The 25,377-nt window shown below is 39.1% G+C and overlaps 1 protein-coding gene across 3 annotated transcripts; it reads right to left on the bottom strand.

Moving 5' to 3' along the window:
- Window positions 1-8,207: 8,207 nt before the first annotated feature.
- zgc:113337 (uncharacterized protein LOC503741 homolog) lies at window positions 8,208-23,531 on the bottom strand. Of its 3 annotated transcripts, none has more exons than XM_051708542.1 (9): window positions 23,413-23,531; window positions 22,750-22,859; window positions 22,565-22,640; window positions 22,163-22,483; window positions 19,955-20,278; window positions 17,282-17,566; window positions 13,871-13,972; window positions 11,441-11,491; window positions 8,208-8,981 (listed from the first exon to the last, which is right to left on the bottom strand). In XM_051708542.1, the coding sequence occupies exons 3-9, from the start codon at window positions 22,632-22,634 to the stop codon at window positions 8,977-8,979; spliced, it is 1,158 nt and encodes a 385-aa protein (XP_051564502.1). In that variant the 5' UTR covers window positions 22,635-22,640; window positions 22,750-22,859; window positions 23,413-23,531; the 3' UTR covers window positions 8,208-8,976. The 3 variants fall into 3 exon arrangements, with proteins under 3 accessions (XP_051564502.1, XP_051564501.1, XP_051564499.1); XM_051708541.1 differs by having other exon boundaries at window positions 8,211-8,981; window positions 19,955-20,284; XM_051708539.1 differs by lacking the exon at window positions 8,208-8,981 and having other exon boundaries at window positions 11,433-11,491; window positions 19,955-20,284.
- Between the last annotated feature and the right edge of the window lie 1,846 nt (window positions 23,532-25,377).

Below are 25,377 nucleotides of genomic sequence, written 5' to 3'. Positions count from 1 at the left end.
TTCTCAGGATTCCAATGTAGCTAGGATAAAAGAAACAAAAACAAACATGCTTCCCTATCCCTTTGCTTAAAGCCATCCCAGGTGTACCAGGAATGTGGAAAACTGAATCTTCCAAGAAAAATTGTTTAAAAGAACTGCATATTTTGCACATGTACAGAAAACAAAAAAACAAAAGCTCTTTCATGGTCTGGCCACGAAAAAATTATTGTTGAAATATTTAATACTTAATTCTATGACATGAATAAATCTCAAGAGGCTAAAATAATTGTTCATTACTGCACTGTTGCCCTAAATGCTTCCAAAACAGCAATAAACCAATGGAATGAACCTCCACAAAGCACAAGGTGTAAAATATGAAAATAAAAGTACTTGTATTGAATTAACATAATTCTCCATACATTTATGAGCATGGTTTATCCTCAGCAATATAGAAAAATTCCCATGTGAATAATGCAAGTAGAGTAATGCAAGTCTGGAAAATCATATAACATGGCACAGTATAAACAACATTCACTTCAGTTTTAAACTGGTTTGTTCATACACTTATACAAAATGTAATGCTACTTGATTTCTATCAATATTGCATGTACAGTAGTTCCTCAATATTTGTCAACCGTTTAAATTCCTCTAGCAGACTGCAGATAATGCATTTTCCACTGGCATAATGCTTTGAGAAGCAGATAACAACCTTTATGTATTTGCTGAAGGCATCTCCAGCATGGTTTAATTTTCCCACCATTGCTCTGGGACTGTCTAGTTCAGTGTTTCTCAATTGGTTTTGTAACCCCAACACAGAGCCAAAATTGTTTATCAAGCAAAAAAAAAAAAAAAAAAATTTGAAAATGAACATTGAAATGTATTAATATTACCATGATTTGGCCCAATGATGTGCAACATTGAGTGTTTGTTTTCTAAATGTCTCTTGAATATTCATGGTTTCGTGCCCTTGGCAGCCAATAATTCACAGCACAAAACACATTGTGGTCAATAAAACATGTTTACCCTTGGGACAAGTGAAAGCAAGAAGTCTGGGTTCTATTTTCATTTGCATAGTTTTGTTTATGGTTTTGAGGATGAGGGCTTGGCATATGACCTGTCCTTGTTGGCATCTGCCTAATATAACTTCAACCATGTGACACGTAAGTTTTACTGAACGCACAGCTTTTTATGTCAACAACAGAAAATATGGGAAGCGTTTCCTCTATCCTAACCAGGGGTGGAAAGAGTACTGAAAAATAATACTCAAGTAAAACTGCTGTTACTTCTTAAAAAATGTAGTTTGAGTAGAGTAAAAGTACCTGTCCTAAAAACTACTCAAGTAAGAATAAAAGAATAGCTCATTTAAAAGTACTCATGTGTAGTGAGTATTGAGTACTGAGTTGAGAAAGCTATGCCCCTTTATAATAAAAACTCTATGCTGCATTTTAAAAATGTAGCACACATACAGTAATTTACATTCCCTTCTATGGCTGTTTGCCAGAAAGAATACAAAATGTAGGTATTTTATAGGTGTTTGTGACTGACAACTTTTAAAATACATCCCTTATGTATGATAAACACTACATTAATCTGATTCCAAAAAAAATAAAAATAAAAGGGAGACATGATTACAGAAATTTAAAGATGAAAAAATTGTTTTCAATACACTGATCACCATTTTAAATCATAATGTATGAAACAATTACATTAAAATCAGTTTATGTGTAATGTCTAAATTTCCCTTGATGTTGACAGAGAGCGTTACTGTTGCGCATAAAACATAACAATGCAAGGAATGCAAAAAAAAAACAAAAAAAAAAAACCTACTAAAAAAGCAGGTCACTTGGCACGTCATGTCCCGCACAATAAAGGCGGTGGAGCATTTGTTTGGTACAGGGGCCACATCAGGCTTTAAAGGAATAATTCACACAAAAAATGAAAATTCTCATCATTTAGTCACCCTTATGCCATCCCGGATGTGTAAGACTTTCTTTCTTTAGCAGAACACAAATGAAGATTTTTAGAAGAATATCTCAGTTCTTTTGGTTCATACAATGCAAGTGAATGGGTGCCAAAATTTTGAAGCTCCAAAAACCATATAAGTCAGCATAAAAGTAGCCTAATCTATGTGACTCCAGTGGTTAATTCCATGTATTCAGAAGAGATATGATAGGTTGGGTGAGAAGCAGATCAATATTTAAGTAAATTTTTACTATAAATTCTCCTCCCTGCTTAGTCAATCTCCACTTTAACTTTCACTTTCTTCTTTTGTTTTTCGTGATTCACATTCTTCATGCATATCGCCATCTACTGGGCTGGGCAAAATGTGACTTAAATATTGATCTTTTTCTCACCCACACCTATCATATCTCTTCTGAACACATGGATTTAACCACCGGAGTCTATGGATTACTTTTGTGCTGCCTTTATGTGCTTTTTGGTGTGTCAAAATTTTGGCATCCATTCACTTGTATTGTATGGACCTACAGAGCTGAAATATTCTTCTAAAAATCTTAATTTGTTTTCTGCTGAAAAAAGAAAGTCATACACATCTGGGATGGCATGAGGGTGAGTAAATGACAAGAGAATTTTTGAGTTAACTATTTCTTTAAGTAACACATGGGGGGCCACATTGTCCTCCTTTTGAGATACAGTGTTCCACATTGATTTAGTTCTTGTATCTTTTAAGCCCAGAAATAGTTGTGTTCTCATTCTAATGCATGATGCACAATTTTCTGACGTTTGTGACTGGTGAAATGTTCTGCCTGAAGCATTGCTCTACAAAGGTTGATACTTTTCTATCAGGCATTAGAAAAAACACGATAAAGGCTAAGCATAATTATAAATTATTTTATCATCTCTACTTTCCTGGTAATTTGTTTTACACTCTCTACATCAGGGGTCGGTATTATTAAAAAAATGTCCTGGTTACTTTCGTAACCTCCGTTCCCTGATGGAGGGAATGATTCGTTGTGTCGATGTGGTGACACTAGGGGTCGCACTTGGGAGCCCCGAACACCTTTGATCTTTGAAAAAATGCCAATGGGAATTGGCGAGTGGAATTTGCATTCCACTCCCCCGGACATACGGGTATAAAAGTAGCTGGCTCGCAACCACTCCTTCAGGTTTTGTGCTGAGGAGCCGAGACAAGGTCCCGGCCATTTCAGCGGGTAGTTCACTGTTGTGGCAAGAGGGACACAACGTCTCCTTCCCTCCATCAGGGAACGGAGGTTGCAGAATTAACCAGGATGTTCCCTATCTGTCACTCACTTGACGTTGTGTCGATGTAGTGACACTAGGGGTCCCTATACAAAATGCCACAATGACTGAACTGTGTTACATGGACTGGCAGTGCGAGACGGGCAGACCGCTGTGTGCCTTGTTGCCAGCGCACCAGGCCCTCACGTAACCTCCCCTGACGCTCCTATGAGCGTCGAACGGTCCCCTGTATTTTGGGGATAAGTCGACTGGGGCTGAACAGACAGCGGCAGACCGGCGTGATGAGCACACGGTGTGTGCCGTGGCGCCATGCCCATCTCGGGACTCAAGTCTGAAGCCAGTTGACCCAAAGCCCCAACCGGCTGAGATGCCTGAGCACTAGGTCCATGTGCGCACACAACAAGTCCCATGAGTGAGCTAGAATCAGCCAGTCATCGAGATAGTTGAGGATGCAAATGCCCACTTCCCTTAACGGGGCAAGGGCTGCCTCTGCGACCTTCGTGAAGGCGTGAGGTGACCGGGACAGACCGAAGGGGAGGACCTTGTACTGGTACACCTGGCCCTCGAAAGTTAACTGCAGGAAGAGTCTGTGTCGAGGTAGAACCGAGACATGGAAGTACGCATCCTTCAGGTCTACCTCCGCGAACCAATCTTGATGCCGGACGCTTGCCAAAATGCGCTTTTGTTTCAGCATCTTGAACAGGAGTCTGTGCAAGGCCCGGTTCAGAACTCGCAGGTCCAAGATTGGCCGCAACCCACCGCCTTTTATGGGTACGATGAAGTAGGGGCTGTAAAACCCCTTCTTCATCTCGGCTGGAGGAACAGGTGCGCGAGGCAGCAGCATTCTAGCCTTTCACCGAAGTGAAGCGGACGCTGTTGAACCTGGGCGGGCGCCTGGCGAACTGAATCGCGTAGCTGAGTCGGGCGGTCCTGATCAACCACTGCGACGGGTTGGGGAGCGCGAGCCACACCCCCAAGCTCCGAGGGGGACCAAGGGGACAATCGCATTGGACGTACCGGCGGGTGCGGCCTCGCGACGGGGTGGAACCTGAGGCGCCACATCAAGGGGGCTGGAGCCCCAACTTCATGGCCGTGCTGAGTCTGGGAACATCAAAGCACTTACCTGGCTCTGGATACCCACCATAGGGCCAGTCAGGGAGGGGGGAGGAGGAAAGTCATCCCTGCAGTCCATCAGAAACGTCCTGTCATGGGCGTGTTTGTGCCACAGCTGGGCGCGCAGGGGTGGGGGGCCACCCCTGGAGCGCCATACCTGCCATAAAGGAACGGTGGCCAGTGGTCATGATAACGACGGACCCTTCGGGCATGCGGTGAATCAAAGAAAAGGCAAAGGATTCTCCGGCCCTCCACCGAGGGATGAGTGGTCTGCTTACCATCTCTAGGCCTGCAGCAGGTCTCCAGGTGCCTGGGTCACCCGTCTCGGGGGCACTTCGAAGCCTTCCTCGGGTTCTTGGCGGCTGGCCATGAGACGGGTGGCGTCTGCTTCCTGCGGGTGGCTCCACGCCGGGCCGCAGGGGCAGGCTGCGGTGGAGCCAGTGTTGATGCGGCAGAAGGATGCCCTTGGCGATGAGCAGACGAGGTGCGAGGTCTTGAACCGTGCAAATGCAGGATGTGATAAATAGCCTCCGTTTGCTGTTTCACCACCGAGAACTGCTGGGCAAAGTCCTCGACGGTGTCGCCGAACAGGCTGACCTGGGAGATGGTGGCGTCAAGGAACCGTACCTTGTCAGCTTCCCACATCTCGACCAAGTTGAGCCATAGGTGGCACTCCTGGACCACCGGGGTGGACGTCGCCTGCCCGAGAGTCTGCGCCGTGACCTTCAAAGCCCGGAGAGCGAGGTCGGTCACCAAGCGCAGCTCCTGCATCAATCCTGGGTCAGAACTACCCTTGTGCAGTTCTCTTAGCGGCTTGGAGCACTTGCAGGAGAGCCATGGCATGCAGGGCGGAGGCGGCCTGTCCAGTGGCACTGCAGGCCTTAGTCTCCAGAGATGACATAACCCTACAGGCGCTGGACGGGGGTCTCAGGCAGCCATGCCAGGTGGCAGCGTTTTGCGGGCACAGGTGCACCTTAACCGTCTTATCCACCTGGGGAATCACCGAGTACCCCCTGCCAGCCCCACCATCGAGGGTAGAGAGAGCGGAGGAGCTCAGAGACCTGGTCCGGGCAGTGAAAGGTGCCAGCCATGACCTCATGAGCTCCTCATGTGCCTCTGGGAAGAAAGGGACTGGGGCAGGGCGGGGCGCAGCCGTGAGCGGTGCTCCAGGCCCAGGAACCAATCATCAGGCTGCGAGGGTTCGGGGGGGTGGAGGGTTCCACTCCAGCCTGACACACGCAGCCGCCCGGGCAAGCATGGCTGCCAGCTGTGCATCAGGCTGCGACTGGGTGACCACACCCGAAGGTGGGAGCCCAGTCGAGTCCTCAGCGTCAGACTGGACAGCCTGCTCTCCGATGCTGCAATCGCGAGCTCATCCACTTCGCGAGTGCCGAAACGAGATCGCGAACTTGCACTGAGACGAGCCGGTGGTCTCATCCCAGCGGGGCAAACGAGCGTACTGGGGAACAGGAGGTCCGTGGGGAGTTACCTTGCATAGTGGCTCCCATTGGGGTCCCCAAATAGCCCCCAATGCTACCGATGCAGCCTGAAACTCGTAGGTAGAAGGACTGAGGCGGGGAGCTGCTGGGGTGGTCTTTCCCTCTAACAAACCTGTGACTGCAACGTTGCCATGGTCATGCTCTCGCAGTGAGAACATGACCTGTCCACGAACGCTGTCTCTGTGTGGGCAGCGCCCAAGCACGTAAGACCGTGATCGTGGCCATCGGAAGCGGAGAGGTAATGACTGCAACCAGGAAATACACACAAACGGAGAGGCATCTTTAAAAAGACGCTCTCCGTTAATGCCACTCTTTAGAAGGGAAAATATACTCTTTCAGTAGGAAGAATCTACTCTTTTAGCTGCTGAAGCGCCCAGGGGCGTTCTCTGCACTTCACCAGTGCAAGAGGGGGAGAAGCCGCTGTAGTGCACCATAAATCCAACAGCATTTTAAGGTGAATTGATCTGCAGAGTAATTCAGCTCGCTGAACACAACTGCTCGGCTCCGAAGAGCAAATCTGAATGAGTGGTTGCGAGCCAGCTCCATTTATACCCATATGTCCGGGGGAGTGGCATGCAAATTCCACTCACCAATTCCCACTGGCCTTTTTTCAAAGATTAGAGGTGTTCGGGACTCCCAAGGGCGACTCCTAGTGTCACTACATCGACACAACATCTAGTGAGTGACAGATAAGGAACTAACAATATTATTACAAAATATTTTTATTAAAAATGTCACAGTTTTATTCTATTGCATTAATACTTTTAAAGCTAATTACCATTAAAGCAAATTATTCAGCCAAAAGTAGTGAGTGGTTTTCTTGTTTCCTTGTATAGTTGTTTTATTAATAGCCTTTATATGACATTTGGTTTCATGTACACTTTAAGTCTAACATTTTGATGCAAATACGCTTTTTGTCCCACTGTTTAAGTTCACTTTAGACCAAACTGACTGCATTTACATTAATGCCTCACGAAGAAGGGCATTGGCGGAATTATAAAGTGTATTTGACCATTTAGGCATGTGCCGCATTAGCGCACAAACATTAGCCGCATGTCAATCAAATAGCACGCAGCTTCAGACATCAGGAAATATAAAGTAAGTCTTTTATATTTTATCTAGATCAACCAACCAGTGGTTGTCTTGCTATCACGATTGATGTTATGAACACCCCTGGTCTAGATGTAGAACATAGGATAAGTATTGAAAGTTACTCAAAAGTTCATCATCGATATCGAGGACATCTCTCTCTCTCTCTCTCTCTCTCTCTCTCTCTCTCTCTCTTTCTCTCTTCAGATAAACATCAAGATTGTTTTATCGCCCTGCCCTATTGATAACATTGCCTTAATCTCACATCAACCCAATAATCTCAGTGATAGATAGCTAAATTACAGGCTACGTTATATACACAGAATCTAGTAAGCAGAAATATGAAATTTACCTCAATATGTTTCTTAAAATTAGAGGCAGGATTAATGCAGATATCTGGCTTGAGCGAGTTCAACTCACATGACACAGTCAGGCAATTGGCCTTTTTCACTGCGAAAAGCCCTTTCAGGTGCGGCCGTGATGTTCAGGTGTTGAACTGTGTTTGAGGCATCATCCACATCCATAACAGTTCTTTTTCTTCTTCTTTGGGGTTTTATGGCAGTTGGCATTAGGATTGTTGCATTATTGCCACCTTCTGTTCTCCTCTTACCTAGAGTCCAATTATTTAAAGTTGCTTGTCCAGTCCAGTCTTTTTCATAAAATTAAATAGACACTTACTCCCATGTTTACTGTCTGTACATTCTAGAATACTTTTAATATTGTCCTCTATCCGTCCAATTTTCCATATCCATAACAGTTGGCGCCAATCTACAGCTGCCATTTAAGTTTTTTATGTGTGATTTGATTTGATGGGAGTCACAAGACTCTCTCTAGCCAATCATGTTGATGTTTAAAAATAAAATCAGGACAGGAAAGTAGCGAACAAAGACGGTGGGAAAATAGCGCATTAAAGGTACAGTTACAGCACTTAAAATATACTTAAGTAAAAGTATAAAAATTTTAAACTACTTAAAAAAGTACAATTCCGGGGAAAAACTACTTAATTACAGTAATGTGAGTATTTGTAATTCCTTACTTTACACCCATGATCCTAACCATGCATGATTATATGGTTAGTTACATTTGATTATTTGAATGTATCATTGTATTTTCCCTGCCCTCCACAACCTATCAGAACAGACCTGTGACCCATTTTTGGGGCACAACCCACCAGTTGAGAACCACTGCCCTAGTTCACTGTCTCTAAATCCCTAGTTCAGTATGCATAATCATTTTACGATGAAAAAAAAAAATTGCTATTCTAAATCAACCTTATTGTAATTACTGCCTTTAATTGTGATTGTGATATCCACATAAAACATAAACAAAGTGATGTGTGAAATTGTGCAAGATTATAACAAAACTGTAAAAGTTATATATTTGCTCATAATGCAAGTATCAGTAAACCAAAAAGCTTTCATAGAACCATGCAGCTTTTTCAATAGAGACTGTAATTTATTCCTCAACATTTTAATTATTCACAACAATTATGTGTAGGGGGACTCTAAATTCCAAACATTTAAACACACAAATACTCAGTTAATTAAACCCATCTATAGGCAATGCTAACATGCATTCTTACTCTAACTTTCATATTAGTTATACTTTCCTTAGGCACTGTGCCTTATAGGGGCCGTTCACACAGGAACCAATATTTTGTCCAACTATTGGTCAAAGTAAAAATGCCCAGCCTAGATGGATGCTGTTTTTTCATCATCTTGCCCCCTGAGTGCTGCATTCAAAAGACGGAGTGTCAAGTTAAAATAATTAAAACTTTTAAAAACGCATCTTGAGACCCATGTGTTCTATTCCATTCTGCTGTGTTGCGTCAAGCTGTGTTTGAATGCAAGAACTCGTCCTGTGAGAACGGCCCCTTACTCTAACCTTCATATTAGTTATATCTTACTTAAACCCAAGGATTTAAAATGTGAATAATATCTTTCTTCATTTAAAGAAATCTGGTCTTCTTTGGCTGGAAAAGCAGGGAAAATGACGACATGAGATTTTCTTCTTCATAGGTGTCTCAGCATATCCATATTGTAAACTGAACCTTGTCTTCTGCCATGATCAGAATCATTCACTCTGCAGATACATGACAGAGCACAGATTTTAACTGTAACACCATCTATTGTAAAAGCATTTAAAGTATACTTATGTTACACACAATACTCCCATAGTGGTAATTTGAGAATTATATTAATTCAAGAATGATCAGCTAGCAAGGATGCATGTCAGGGGAATTCCTCTTGGTCACTTCATGTTTTTTTTTTTTTTACTGATCAGACAGCTATTTTATCATGTAAAGACAGTGTAAATGCATTCAAAACTTCATTCCTCCCAAACTGAGCTATGTCAACATACGGACGTTTGGGAGCCCAAATACGACAAAGAAAATGCCGTACATACCAGTTGTTGCCTTTTGTACCACAATTGTCTAAACAATTCTAGAAATGTTAGCTGCCTCTCTTTTCATTTTTTATAAGCCACATGATGAGTATATTTTCCCTTGTCTGGCACTAGCAACATTACGGACATTAACTCTATTTTATTTGCAGATAACTTGGGAAAAGTAGATTGGATTTAAATCTGTTTTGCAAATATGCATTATGTGACCAAGTGTAAACGGAATATGCATACCCAGTAAGATAGCAATCCGATCGATTAAGATGCATGAAGTGAAATATGCCTTATAACTCTGGGAAAAGCACATACCAATGTGTCTACATTTGACCAAGGTTTGTTTTCTGGTTTTATCAACACTAACTTCAGGACTCCACCAACACGAGCCATAAGAGACTTTCTCACACTCATTAAATAATTATAAAGAAACAATACTGCCAGTTTTGTTTGAACAGAAATACCTAAGATATTAAAATAAACCATGAGTGAGGCACCCAAGATCTTTGTTTGATACGACAGTGGATCATAAAGCGACAAGCAAAACATCTATGAAAAATAACACTGGAAGTGTAAATATTAGGACAGAGAGTCGCAAGTTCGAATACAGGGCATGCTGAGTGACTCCAGCCAGGCTTCCTAAGCAACCAATTGTCCCGGTTGCTAGAGTGGGTAGAGTCACATTGGGGTAACGTCCCCGTGGTCGCTATAATGTGGTTCTCGCTCTCGGTGGGGCGTGTGGTGAGTTTTGCGTGGATGCCGCGGAGAATAGTGTGAGCCTCCACATGCGCTACGTCTCCGCGGTAACACGCTCAACAAGCCACGTGTTAAGATGTGCGGATTGAGGTTCTCAGACGCGGAGGTAACTGAGATTCATCCTGCGCCACCCAGATTGAGGCGAGTCACTACGCCACCACGAGGAGCTAGAGTATATTGGGAATTGGGCATGCCAAATTGGGGAGAAAAGGGGAGAAAAAGTTGGTTAACATATCTTTGGAGGATGGGGTTTTGAAGAGAGGGTGTATGGTTGAAGGGATGGTGGTCTAAGTTAGCAAATATGCCTAAATCACTGAAAGCACATACACCGATCAGCCACAACCACCTGCCTAATATTGTGTAGGTCCCCCTTGTGCCGCCAAAACAGCACCAACCTATTCTTCTCACCACAATTGTACAGAGCGATTATCTGAGTTACCGTAGACTTTGTCAGTTTGAACCAGTCTGGCCATTCTCTGTTGACCTCTCTCATCAACAAGGCATTTCCTTCCACAGAACTGCCACTCACTGGATGTTTTTTGCACCATTTTGAGTTAATTCTAGAGACTGTTGTGCGTGAAAATCCCAGGAGATCAACAGTTACAGAAATACTCAAACCAGCCCATCTGGCACCAACAATCATGCCACACTCCAAATCACTGAGATCAAATTTTTTCCGCATTCTGATGGTTGATGTGAACATTAACTGAAGCTCCTGACCCGTATATGCATGATTTTATTCACGGCACTGCTGCCACATGATTGGCTGATTATTTAATCGCATGGATGATTGTTGGTGCCAGACGGGCTGGTTTGAGTATTTCTGTAACTGCTGATCTCCTGGGATTTTCACGCATAACAGTCTCTAGTATTTACTTAGAATGGTGCCAAAAACAAAAAACATCCAGTGAGGGGCCGTTCTGAGGATGGAAACGCCTTGTTGATGAGAGAGGTCAACAAAGAATGGCCAGACTGGTTCGAACTGACAAAGTCTACGGTAACTCAGATAACCCCTCTGTACAATTGTGGTGAGAAGAATAGCATCTCTGAATGCTATTTTGAGATGCAGGTTGGCGCTGATTTGGCGGCACAAGGAGGACCTACACAATAGTAGGCAGGTGGTTTTAATGTTGTGGCTGATTGGTGTATATAAATGGGGCTCACACTGATGAATAAATATGTTATTAAAAAACTGGTAATGGTAAATGCACACACACAACAAAGAAAGATTTACTTAGTTCTTATATGAGTAGAACTGATCTGAAGGATTTGTGTTCAGAGTGGTACAAGTCATCACAGTAAAGCAGAAATAGGTCACAGGAAGAGTCTTTGTAACCTACTTTCTGTTCTACAGTATAATCCTTAAGAAAAAACCAGCATTCAACTACCTGTTTCTCTGTCTTCTCTGCCTCTTCTTGGCAAGCGCTGCTCTTCGGGCTCTGGTCACACATTATATGTGAAAAACACATAAACACATACATGCACAAAGATCACAAGAATCCACAGTTATGATGGATTTGCATGCATTTAAATGTTATCTGTTCTTTCAAGTGTCAGTGTGTTTATGTGTTATACAGTATATATATATATATATATATATATACAGGGTTGGGAGGGTTACTTTTGAAATGTATTCCACTACAGATTACATGCTGTAAAATATAATTTGTAACGTATTTTGTTAGATTACTCAAGGTCAGTAACGTATTCTAAATACTTTGGATTATGTCTTCAGCACTGGTAGATTTTTTCACTTGTTTTGACTATAAAAACTCTGCCAGTACAGTAAGACAAAATACACATGTTAAAAATACATTCTCTGAAAAACCTAAATATCTTATGCAGTGTTGTTTCTAAAACAAGATTAATCAAATTGATCTTGTTTTAAGGATTTTTAGATATTTTTACAGGAAAACATTACAAAAATTATCAAGAATATGATTTTTGCCCTAATATCAAAGATCTTACTAGAAAAAAAGAAATTATGATCCAACGTGAATTTTCTTGATAAACAAATATGATCGTGCCTGGTAACATGTGCATGTAAAATGGCTAGAAATAGCATTTTAGCTTAGCGTAAAACTGACAATTTACACAAGGTTTATTTCTATTTCTTCTGCTCCAAACTTACTTCAAACTTACTTCTCTGTCTGCTCGTATGAATGTAACACATCATAAGAAAGTGTTTCACTGCTGTTCAAATGCACTTTGGATCGCATCATTTATATGTATAAATGTTTTTCATCTGAAAGGACTAAATATTAAATGAAACAAATGACAATAAAATGCAAAGTAATCTCTTCAGTAATCAAAATACTTTTTGAATGTAACTGTATTCTAATTACCAATTATTTAAATTGTAACTGTAGTGGAATACAGTTACTTATATTTTGTATTTTAAATACGTAATCCTGTTACATGTATTGTGTTACTCCCCAACCTGTATATACAGTATATATCTATATATATATATATATATATATATATATATATATATATATATATATAGATATAGATATAGATATAGATATAGATATAGCATGGAGGAAAAGTAATTTACTACAGTACAGTACATGTACATGATGCACTCATACATACTCAAAAATGTGTCTAATTAGGATGCATTTTTTCCTGATCAATAAATTATTTAAAAATATATTTAAAAACAATCCATTCATAAAGACAGTTACTTGCTTACACCTGTGGATCAACATGTTTTTACATTTTGAATGAAAATTAATTTTGATGTTTTTGTGGTCAAATATGTCTAGGTGGTGTTACTATCTACATTTTGTAGAAAAGTGTCATTAAAAGGCTTTATAATAATAATAATAATAATTATTATTATTATTATTATTGTTGTTATTTCTTTAAAAAACAAACAAACTCAGTTTTGTAACAAAATATATTTCATATTCAAAAAACCTTTGAAAGCCAGGGTTGCCATAATCAATATGCTGTAAGCCATTTTGATTTCGTGTGAAAAGACAATAGAGTTTATTTGGCATATGGTATGGTCTACCATATGGAAAAAATTGTAAGAGGAGTATACTGGTATGCGATACGGAATTTAGCCCAGGACATAACACCATGAAGCCCCACATGAATGTTTGTTATGGTCAGTAAGTTTTTTTTAAAAATAAATAAATGTGTAAAAGTAAAAATGTATGAAACCAACTAGAATAGACTGATTACATTCCTAACAACCTGGCACGTGCATTTGAAATCAGATCTTTGAAATCTTTAACTTTTTCACCTCCTTGGACATCTTTTTAGTCATAAAATTAAAGAATTGGACAGTAATGGACTCTCATGTCAGTAACAGTAGCAGTAGAAACAGTTTTACTTGAGAACTCCCTGATCTGGATGGGCTAACATTTAAAAACAATAGTGCCACAACAGCTTACTACTTATCCGAACACTCTGGTGGGATCTAAATCCAAACTGCAGTTAAACATGTTGACCACATCTGAAGTGGATCACTGCAATCTTTTCTATAATAGCTAACAGCCTTTAGTTTACTTCACAGCCATGACTATGGTGCTATTTGCCACTGCTAGTCAGAAGTAGGTGGTATTAGGAGGAGGGATGTTCTCATTCTAGACAGCATTTAATTGGACTAAATGAGTGAGTGCAAGATGAGTCATCAATATTTTTGGTCCATTATCCAGGAAAATAATAAACTGTATATGCGTACATCTCAAGTTAATTGGTCAACTTTTGGAGAACACTAGCTTATAGATGGCCTCAGAACTAACAGACATGGACCTAAGCCACAAAACTCACTAGGTCTTAAACATTGCTAAATTAATACTCACCATCCTTACGCAGGACACACTTCCACAAACAGAAACACAAGCAGAGAACCAGAAGGAATGCTACTGTTGTCACTGATATCAGGATAGCAAGCGCTGTCCCGACTAGTGAGAAACACAGAAAAAGAGACAGATTGGTTGCTACTTTTAGAACTTTTGTTCTCTGTTACCATTTCACTTGATAATTTTTTCAGACATCCAGATATTTCATTATTACTGTTGCAACAACAACATTTCTGTAGTTAACATTAGAAATACACAGGACTAATTAGCAATCACAAAAGTCTGCATGAGCTAACAGCAGTGAACATATTCTATGTAGGGGAGACTAGCTGTCATACAGTTAAGTTGTCACACTTAAACCTGGGAATGCATGTATGACTTTGCTTTGAAAAAGTAATAAAGAACATGGTTGAGATGCATGAGATGACAGCCTTAACAGGATAGTTCACCCAAAACTGAAAATTCTCTCATAATTTACTCACCCTCATGCCACTTTCTTCCTTCTGCTGTACACAAACAAAGATTTTTAGAAGAATATTTTTTTTTTTAGCTCTGTAGGTCCTCACAATGCAAGTAAATGGTGACCAAAACTTTGAAGCTCCAAAAAACACATAAAGGCAGCATAAAAGTAATCCATATGACTCCAGAGGTTAAATCTATGTATTTAGTAGTTATATTATAGGTGTGGGTGAGAAACAGATCAATATTTAAGTCCTTTTTTACTATAAATTCTCCTCCCTGCCAAGTAGGTGGTGATATGCACAAATAATGTGAATCGCCAAAAACAAAAGAAGAAGAATGTTAAAAGATAAAGTGGAGGTTGGTGGTAAAAAAAAGGACTTACATATTTATCTGTTTCTTTCCCACACTTATCATATCGCTTCTGAAGATATGGATTTAACCACTGGAGTCTTATGGATTACTTTTTTACTGCCTTTATGTGCTTTTTGGACCTTCAAAGTTCTGGTCATCCATTACTTGCATTGTATAGACCTACAGAGCTAAAATATTCTTTTAAAAATCTTTGTTCATGTGGATGGCATGAGGGTGAGTAAATGATGAGAGATTTTTCATATTTGGGTGAACTATCCCTTTAAGCCATGAAGCCTTTGTGATTAGGATCTCTTTATTTCTCTGCTGCCCTTCCCCCTTTCAAAACTACTGAGATATTTTCTTGGCTTTAAAGATATGGATCCACTTTTTGTTATCCTGAGCTTTGCCCTGCCTAATGCTTTGTCCAAAAGCAGCTCTCTTAAAGGCAGACTTAAAGCAAGGGCCAGGAAAAACACTGGGTGAATTATGAACTGAAAACTGACATACCAGACCAACCAGGTCAGCCAGGAACCTGGGAGTGGTGTTTGATGAACAGCTAAATTTCACTGGCACATACTGTCAATCACCCAGTCTTGCAATAATGTGCTTTACAACATCAGAAAAATCAGATATTTTCTGTCTGAATATGCTTTACAGCTCCTGGTTCAAGCTCTTGTCATATCGTGATTTGACTACGGCAATGCTTTTTTGGCCGGCCTTCCCACTAGCACAATAAAGCCACTGCAGTTGGTCCAGAACGCGGCAGTGGCGTGTATGGTCTTTAACCAACCAAAGAGGGCTCACGTCACTCCCCTCTTCATCTCACTCCATTGGCCACTTGTTATATTCAAGGCTTTGACTTTGGCCTTCAGAACAGCTGATGGAACAGCACACTTGTACTTCAACTCATTCATCCAGGTCTATGTCCCCTCTCACTCCCTGCGATCAAAGAATGAGCGATGCCTGATGGTTTGACTTTGTGGAGGCACTAAGCCACTCTTCAGATCATTCACAATCTCTGTTCCTCAGTGGTGAAATTACTGAGGGTAAGAACATCACCACTGAGGGTAAGAAAAATAAACTTGTTTTTCCTTTGAATTAAGTTTATTTTTCTTACCCAATTGGCAAATAGTTTTTCTTCTATCAAGCATAAACCTCACTAAATTTAGTTTAGAAAATGACTTTTTTCAGCTAACCCCCACCCAATCAGTTGAGACCTCAACATTAAAGAAACATCTGAAGATACGTCTCATCCATAAGTTCTTAATCAGTCCACAAACATAAGGCACTTGCATTCTATATTTACTGTCTTTCTTCTGCTCTAACTTCTGTACTACTCAAGCTAAGATTAGAACTCAGCAGTGCGATACTGCGGATATTGTTAGGTTTTGTATGACGAATTGCTTATGTTCCTCATTTTGTCAGTCACTTTGGGAAAAATGTGTCTGCTAAATTACTAAATGTAAATGTGATATTGTATTTAAATGACATGTATGTTAACTGGAGTTCATTCCACTGCAATTTGTAACCATCAAAATATGAAAAAGGCAACCAAAAACAGGAATTATGAGCTAGAGAGGGTGCCAGAATATCTCTAGCAATTTTAGAATTCTTTGGTTTCTCCAAAGCACAACTTAGTGATAACAACTTATAACAAACAACATTAACACATAATATTAACAAGATTGATCTGTATGTACAGAAAGCAAAAAAGCTTTGTCCATTTTTTAGTTGTAAGATCTCTCTCACAGGTCTGGTAAGAGTATCTTTCTTCTTCTGGTTTCCTTATCTTTGTTGTTCTGGTGCTTAAGAATAGTATCAATGCGAACAAGCTGTTTTTGAGTAAATGTTAGAATTAAGTTTGTTGTGCACGATGAATTTAAAGGGGATACTTGTTAGAGTTAAATGTTTTTATGTTGAGATTAAGAAGAGTTTCTGTTATGTTTGAGTTTTGGGGGTTACCATTATTGTGAAGAGTGGAGCTTGAGATAACAAAGAGGACAGGTAGATGTTGCACATTAAATTCATTGCTCATTTTGTTGAGCAAATGCAGTGCTAACCATAGCATAGTTACTAAACTACACTCTGTCATGCTTTAAACCAGCACGTATTTAGCATGCTAACATTCACTTTCACTTTAGTACATAAAGAAATAAAAGAGATTTATTTGAGTTACAATGACATGTCTAATTTTGTTGGGTTTAACTAGTTCATCCAGGTACTCTCTACACAAAGTGTTTGTGTTGAGATTATATAGTAATTTTAAGTTAAGAAAACTAATTTTAAACACGTGAAACCACTGTCCACCACTGAATCAAGTTCAGCCAAAGAGCTGTTATTGTTTCATGTGCAGATGAAGAAAATAATTTGATTTTGCAAACTCATAAAATCGAGAAGAAATTACAGAAATTATTGTGACAAGTTAAATGGATGGAAAAAAGATAGCATAATACATTAATTTTAAAACATTTTTCTGAAAGCTACAGTTTGTTTTCAGTACAATTAACTCTTTTATATTAAAAGATCAAGGAACATTTCTCAAGTCAATTAGTTTAAGTCAATATAACCCACTGTAAGTAGAAAATAGTTTACACTCACTCTTAGTGTTCATAGAAACAGCAATGGCAGTCTCCAGTCCTTTGTGGTGAACAAGACATTTGACAGAGACATCTTTCAAGAGTCCAGCCCGTATGGTCAATGTACTGATGACCAGAGTAGTGCCGTCACTCTGCTGGATAGCGGTGGACACAGGTGGACCAATGGTCCTGTTATCACCCTCCACATTCCACACTATTTCAGCCTGTGGCCGGGCAATGGCAGTACAGTTAGCCTCAATCACTCCTGGAGATGTGGTCTTGTAGCTTACTTGAGGTTTGGGCAGGACTGTACAGGAACACAACACATAAAGCTGATGTTAAACTGGTGTATGCTCTTTAATAGGGACTGCTATATTCAAAAACCTAGTGGGCTGCCTAGAGAGACAACTTTTTAGAGGAATGGTTCACCAAAAAAATTATAATTCTGTCCTCATTCACCCACCCTCAAGCACATCAATATGAAGACAAAGCCAAATCCTGGACATTTTAGGGCAATTTTGAAATCCCATCCATGCACTTTCTTTCAGGTCCAAATAAAAGGACATGTCCAGGAAAAAGAGGACATATGGTTACCCTACTTTCATTGTATGGAAAAAAGATGAGTTGCTGCCTATGTAAAGCATTCCAGATCAGTCACTTCACACATGTGGTTCCGTGGCGATAAGGTTATTGCCTTAGAAGGCAACTGCCTCTGTAGGCAGCGAGAAAGTTCACTAGGTTTTTGGAATAAAGGTATAATAATGTATTGACTACTAAATGATAACCATTTGTGTTGGCATGAAAAGCAAGAACTTTGTAAATCAACAGATCTACATGCCATTGCTGAGTGGTTGCAGCCCACATAGTTTCGCCTTTAGTTCAAAGCTACAGAGATGCCTATTCAAACCACAGCACTGGCCAAATAGGGTTATGCTTCGAATTTTGACAATGGATAAGCAATTCACATTCTTGCAAAAGCATGACCCCTTCAGAACAATACAGCACTGGTATGAATAAAAGATGAGTGAATATTATTAAAGGAACAGTTCACCCAAAAATGACTATTACTGTCATTATTTACTCATCCTGATGTTGTTCCAAACCTGTATGCTGTTATTTTTTATATGGATTTTTTTTAAGAATCATTACACGTCTCTGGTCATACAACAGCAGTTCATAGTGGTTGCATGTCAAGCTCCGAAAAAAACAAAAACATAAAAGAACCAAACGAGTAGTCCATACACTACTAGTGCACTGTAACATTTCTTTAAAAAAGTTGACATTTGTGTTCCACTGGGAAAAAAATAACCATATGAATTTAGAACAATATGAGTAGATAATGGAAAATAACGTAAATAATGACAGAATGTTCATTTTAGGGTGACGTATTCCTTAGTAACTGCCAATGGTCAGTGGTCGGACCTGTAGCTTGAACCAATGCAACAGTACAGAGCAAAAGTCAGCAGTGAACATCCATCTAAAAGAGACAGGGGAAGAGAAAGAGAGGACAATATAGAGAGAAGCACTGTGTTAGTGGAACAGAGACACAGTCATGCACTGTGGCCACAGTCTGAATAAATCATAGATCTCACAGTCTCACCCTCCTACAATCAGTTTCTTTCACAGTTTCTCTCTCTCTCTCTCTCTCTCTCTCTCTCTCTCTTTCTCTCTCTCTCTCTCAGTCTGTTGTCCTATTTTTTTTCCAAGTCCACTGTGTGTTTAGCCTTGTCCTGCCCCCTCTACCACTCTGCAGCCCTACCAGCTGTATACACTGATATGAAATTGGGCTTCGCTCTGTTCCGAATCTAAGAATCATATACAAGCAGTAGCTTGACTTTCAAAATAGCAGAGTGTGCCAACTAATAAAGCCAACTTAAGTGTTTTTATTGAGTACTACCTTAATGAGATTTTGCAACAGGTTTTTAATTCTGAACATAGGCATAGAGAGACTGTCCAGTGTATAAAATCAGTTCATATTATTTTCACAGTTTCCTACCATTATTGCTGCACATGACTTCCTGATTGCAGCCTGATCTCATTATTATTTGTAGCTATTTGTACGTAACATTTAAACATGCATTAACTTTGGATAGATGCTGAAAAATACAATATGTATTGACAGCATCTAAAGCGGATTTTTTTTTTAAACATTTTTACAGATTTTGAAATCTTAAAAAAAAAAAAAATTCTCAGTAAGAAAATAATTTTTGCAGTGTTATTTCATGAATTCATTCATGGATTCAATGAGGATTTGTAAACATTTGTAAGTCTCTTAAGTTGTTCACAGGTAAAATACAGTACGTTTTAGATGCTGTCAATACTTTAATATTGTACATTTCAGTGTCTGTGCAAACGTAAGCAAATGTACATGTGCTAGAACCACATTGTATGAAAGATTACATAAGAATACTCATGTGATCACATTGGACTATGGCAGTGGTTTGTTTTGAGTTTTTTTGGTCACGCCCCCCTTTGAAACAATAATAACTGAAATTTAAGTATCAATTCATCTTTTCCCCCATTTGAAATGCGTGCGTGACATCTTTGTTGACCTCATCTAAAAAGCGCTTCCATTTGATAACAATGTAAGAGGAAACTCAGATAGCGACTCCTTTGAGAGATTTCCAGAAGTAATTGAGAAATATACCAAATCCAGCATACACAGTTTCTTGGACACCAAATATACAGTACTTACCAAATATAGTGAGGCAACTTGTGGCACTCTTAGTGACATCTGGGTACGTGTGGAACTCACAGGTGTAGCAGCCCTCATCTTCAGTCTTGACTGGCCATAATGTAAGTTGGGTGTCAGACAGGGAAGGGCTTAGACTTGCACGGTCCACATACTCTTCTTCAATTACAGGATCACTCTGCTTAGCAAAAAATGCAACTTCGCGAGATTCTGCCTTATTCACAATCTTCTTCCACAACACCTGCTTGACTTTCTCCGGCAGGCCAAACCGACAGGCCAGAGAGGTGTGTTTACCACCCACTGCAGTCTTGTTACCATCTGGAATCACTGTTGCTGCAGAAATTAAAATAAATCAAATAAAAAATAAAAAACACACAAACAAATAAACGTTACTTCTATACTATTATAAAATTATATAAATTAAATATCTTATTAAAAGAAACATAATGTACCACATGTATAGTAGCCTATACTGTATATGTTATTATATTATATACTATTTCATAATAAACTTTTTATTACTAGACAAAATGTAAATAGCATATGTTCCTATTTACACGGGGTTGCAAAAAGTAGCTGCCTAATGAACCTATAAGCTAGTGCACTCCTAAGTTAGTAAAAGTTATCTTTTAGCAGATAACTGCATTTCAAATTTACAATTGTTCTCTTACAGAAGAATGGGCCAAAAGTATTGATGACTCATCTTGCACTCAGGGGTATATCCACATTTTTGTCCAATTAAATGTTCTCTATGGTGAGAATGTTCCTCCCCCTTATGCTATCTGCCTCTGATTAGCTATAGCAAGTAGCACATCATTGTTCATGGCTGGTTCACTTCTTGTTTTAATAGGAAATATGTCAACAGGGGAAATAAAACTGCACCGTCAATTTTATTGACTCATTATAAAAACGGGATATATGAGCATTGGAAGTAAGGTTAAACAGAGTTCTTACTGAGTCCTGAATTAGATGGATAGACCAGTGAGACTATGAGTGTACAGGCTAAATGAATAGCAGCACATAAACACCTAACCAGCATCCAGAAGAGAACCCTCACATGAGCAATAATGTAATAGATGGAGGGAAGGACTGTAGTCCCAACTGCACCCTTCTTACATGTGATTGACAGAGAAATCCATGAGATGTTGAGAGAAGTTGGATCTCTGCATGACCCAGCAGCTGTTTCTCATCTATATTCAGATTCTTCTCCAGAATCCACAAAGCAACATCCAAAACCAAAATATTGCTTATGTATTTTATTGTTCCCACAAAGTAATTTTATAAAGAGAAAAAGAACAGAAACTGATGATACACAAAATTGCCAACAGAGAGCAATGCATATTTACGTTTATGCTAATAATGTTACTATGTGATTATCAGGCGCACTATATACGTTTTATCTAAAGAATTTATGAGGGCTCAGTGAACATCCAAAAAAGTTGGCTGCCTTTAGACTTTCCAATATAAAATACGGAAAACAATTCACTCAGGGACCACAAAATAGCTAGTCTACTTAGTGTGAAATATCTGACAATATATTTTAAAGGCGTCATCTAGACACAGTGGCCCAAAAAGTATTTGGACACTTCAGCCCACCTTTAAAATCTATGAATGTTATTGCATTAGATAACAAAATATTTCACAAAGTGGCATCTGCAAATAAGTAATGCTAATACATTTTCCACACTGGACTTAAATTTGTTTTTAGTGGACATATGAAGCCAGTTCCCCTCAATTTCACACAGATGTCCTTGCAGAGTAACCACAGGTGGAATTCATCACATTAACAATATTCCACTCATGTTAAACACCATAAAATGTCCAAAAACAGTATATCTATCTACAATTATAAAAAAAGTGTACAATTTCTGCACCACAAGCATAACCAAACAGATTTACAAAAATGATTGTTTTCAGACAGGTTTTCCGAAATGAAATCTGAACACAGAACTCTTCTTGTCTTCAATTGGTCAAAAAAAAAAAAAAAAAAAAAAATCCTGCTTCAGAATCACACCATTGTATGAGCCGATGTTGGTTGTGCTGGAAGGAATGTTCAAACAAACAGAGCAATATTTTGATAGTGCCAAAAAGTGTTTACAGTTTTCACAGAAATCAGTCAAGGAAAGGATTACTTGTAGTTGCCACTATTAAGCTGGGATAGGAGAAAGTAATCATCACACATCTTCCTTTTTTTTCCCCCACAAGACTCACCTGTAACAGTAAGGCAGGTCTGTCCCTCCCTTGATCCTCTGGGGTAAATATCAAAGATACAAGTGTAGCATCCCTCATCCCTGTAGCTGACTCGTTTGATGGTGATAGCACTGGCATCACGGGGGGAGGCAGCCAGCTCCACATGCTGTTGACCGCTCAAGCTGTCTTGCTGACCAGGCTGGTAAGCGATTAATGTCTGGTTCTGCACATCCATCCAGCGGATCTGATGAACTGATTCTCCTTTAGCCTTGACCAGTGTGCAGCTCAGAGTGAAGGGATGTTCCACCAGGGCTTCCAGGTGTGCTGGAGCCGAGACCCTGCCTGAGACACAACAATACTGAGACCAATTCAAATACACCACTTAATACAAACAGAACAATGGAGTTACTGCGAATGACACACCTTGTAGTCTGGACACCAATGCCAAGGACACCCAGACGTGTAGACATCTTGGCAAGGAGACCACAAACATCTTAGCCTAGTAGAGAGGAAATGTTATAATATGTTTCATTAACTAGTAGTCCTACACTAGACTTAAAGACAAAGGTGTAAAATAAAGGTATCTCTTCTGAAATAGTTGTTTGTACCCTTTATATCAGAGCATTTAACATTCTAGGTCAGCCTTGATTGGGGACAGCAACGGTGATAATTTTCTTCAATTAGTGTCTTTTCCAACATCTTACTGAAGGGCTGCCATCTGTGCCCACATATAACAGACAAAAATAAAACAGAAAAAATCTATAAATATATAGTTTTAAAATAAATAAGTTCTGATGTTAATAATGAATTTTGATATTGCAAAAATCCATAATCTTATTAATGAGTGTTAGTGTAGTTTCATCCATGATTACACACCCTCGTATTTTGTTTTTGTAAGAGGACAAAAATTATTCCAAATTATTGAAAAAATGCTCCTGTTCAGATATGTACTACAGTAACATAAACAGGTGATTGATTTATTATAACTTTTCACTTAACATATTTGTTATAGCCTATACAAAACAACTGACAAAGAAATCACTTCATTAAGGATTCATTTGTTTGCACATTGAAGTGCAAGTCAAGGACAGCCTAAATTTACCATAATCTCGATTATTTATTAATAGTCAAATAAAATGAGGTAGCCTAATTATACAGTAAATAATTAAGATGTGAAATATGTAATATGAAAGCAAATTGACCAAAAAAGAACAACTTGGGTCAAACTCTTTCAAATAAGCATCTGTAATGAAAGTTGAATTTTCGCATACCTCTGGGGTGTAGATCCGCTCTGCTGTCAGCTGTAGATATGCACAACACAGTCTTCAACACAAATCCAACTGAATAGCAATTCTTCCTCCGCCCCTCACTCACTCACTGAAGCACACAGTACAGAGCTCGGTCTCAAAACCTAATGAGCTGCCTACTTAAACAGATTTTCTTTCTTTCTTTCTTTCTACTTTTAAATTAAGAACATCTTAAAACTTAACCCACTTAAAAATGTAAAATTCAAGTAGTGTTTCTGTAGTGAGACCTCACAGCACATGACTACATTTGTTTATTTTATATAGCATTTTTAATGTATTTAATATAAATCAACATTTTTCTGTAGAACAATCTGATAACTATGGATCATTAAAGACGAAATCAAGCTGGCACTTTAAAAAAAATACAAATTACAAACACTTTTTTACTTGTTCTTAGCAGTGTTTATTTTAATATGTTCTCAGAATGTTTGGTCAAAATGTTTCAATTCAAGTAGTTGCAGTTAGGGTTAGGGTTAGAATTATTATTAAGCATTAATACCAGCATTAAAACAATAAAGCTCTCTATTACATTTACTGCTTCATCGTCTGCCTCTGTCTCTCGATTATTGGAACAAAGTCCAATCTAAACACTTCCATGGCCTAAATACCAATTATTACCAGACCTTATTCACAGTAGTGCCATCTTTGATTTTTGACGGGAATGACAACGAGGCTGTGAGGGATAGACGTACAGATGTTTTTTTCAACATTTTGTCCGAGAACAATCCAAAAAACATTCAGTAGACCAAAAACTCCACACAACATGAGTTGTGAAAAATCAGATGTGATCTAGTAGCTTTTTACAGCTTTATACCATACGTGCCATTGAAGACATGTGAGTCTGTGTCTCACAGCCTTGTTCATTAACCTCTGTAACTCTTCGGACCCTCCAGCAGGTCTAAAAGGGAACACAATGTTAAGAAAACGTTTTCATCTTCAAATACATAGGTCAGGCATATGTGATACCGTTTGAAAGCTTAGAATCTGAGCTTTTCATAGATATCCATCAGTTCTGCATTTATGTTACATAAAATAAAACAATTAAGGCCTGAAATCATTCATGTCGCAAATCAGCGCCACCTAGAGGTCATGTGGTAGAAATATTAATATGACTATAAAAGTCTTGAAAATAGCATTTAAATAGACAAATCATATTTCAAATGAAAGCTCTCATTCTCAGGAATGCAACTGTATAGTTTATTTTGTTGCCATAATACCACAGTTCAAGAGATTTTCAAAAGAAGTACAGTGAAATTTTATTTCTGTAAGACATCCAATACAAACGTCTCTTTTATGCACTGATAACTGCTGCTCTAAGCCCCAAATATCTAAAAACATATTTTCTGCTTTTACCTTAGGCAGTTTTCTAAAATATGAGCCATTTTTTACTTGTCTGTGAGCTTGCTTGTGTGAATAATCCAATGTTATATCTTTGATGTCCATAACAAAATATGCAGTCCAGCAGGAAAAGCATGCTAAACAAATCATCGTAAAAGTATGTTATCGACTATTGATGAAAAAATTTTAAATATCATCTCAAAGGGAAGGATCTCAGTTTTTTAATGACACCTAGATTAAGCTTCTAGTCCACTCAGAGGCCGAGATATTCAATGAAACAATGGGAGTGGTGCATGAACCGAAAATAAGACTGAATGTCTATCTCTAATGTCTACATCTGTGAGGGCTAAAATGTGTTTCAGCTCCACCTACATTTCAGATCGGCATTTTGTGACGGTAAGTGATAGAGGGAAAATATTTTTTCTAGTACTTGCTGCCATCTAGTGGAATAAAATATGACTTATTGGAGTGGGACAGGGTGAACAGAACCAGAATTACATGCTTACAAATTTAGGAAAACAAAACTAAACTCATTCTATTTATCATAAAATGGGGTGTAACCTTACACTATATGTGTGTGTAAGGTAAGCT

This window comes from Myxocyprinus asiaticus, chromosome 10, assembly GCF_019703515.2.
Source record: "Myxocyprinus asiaticus isolate MX2 ecotype Aquarium Trade chromosome 10, UBuf_Myxa_2, whole genome shotgun sequence".
NCBI lineage: Eukaryota > Metazoa > Chordata > Actinopteri > Cypriniformes > Catostomidae > Myxocyprinus > Myxocyprinus asiaticus.
This window is presented reverse-complemented; position numbering and strand designations above follow the sequence as displayed.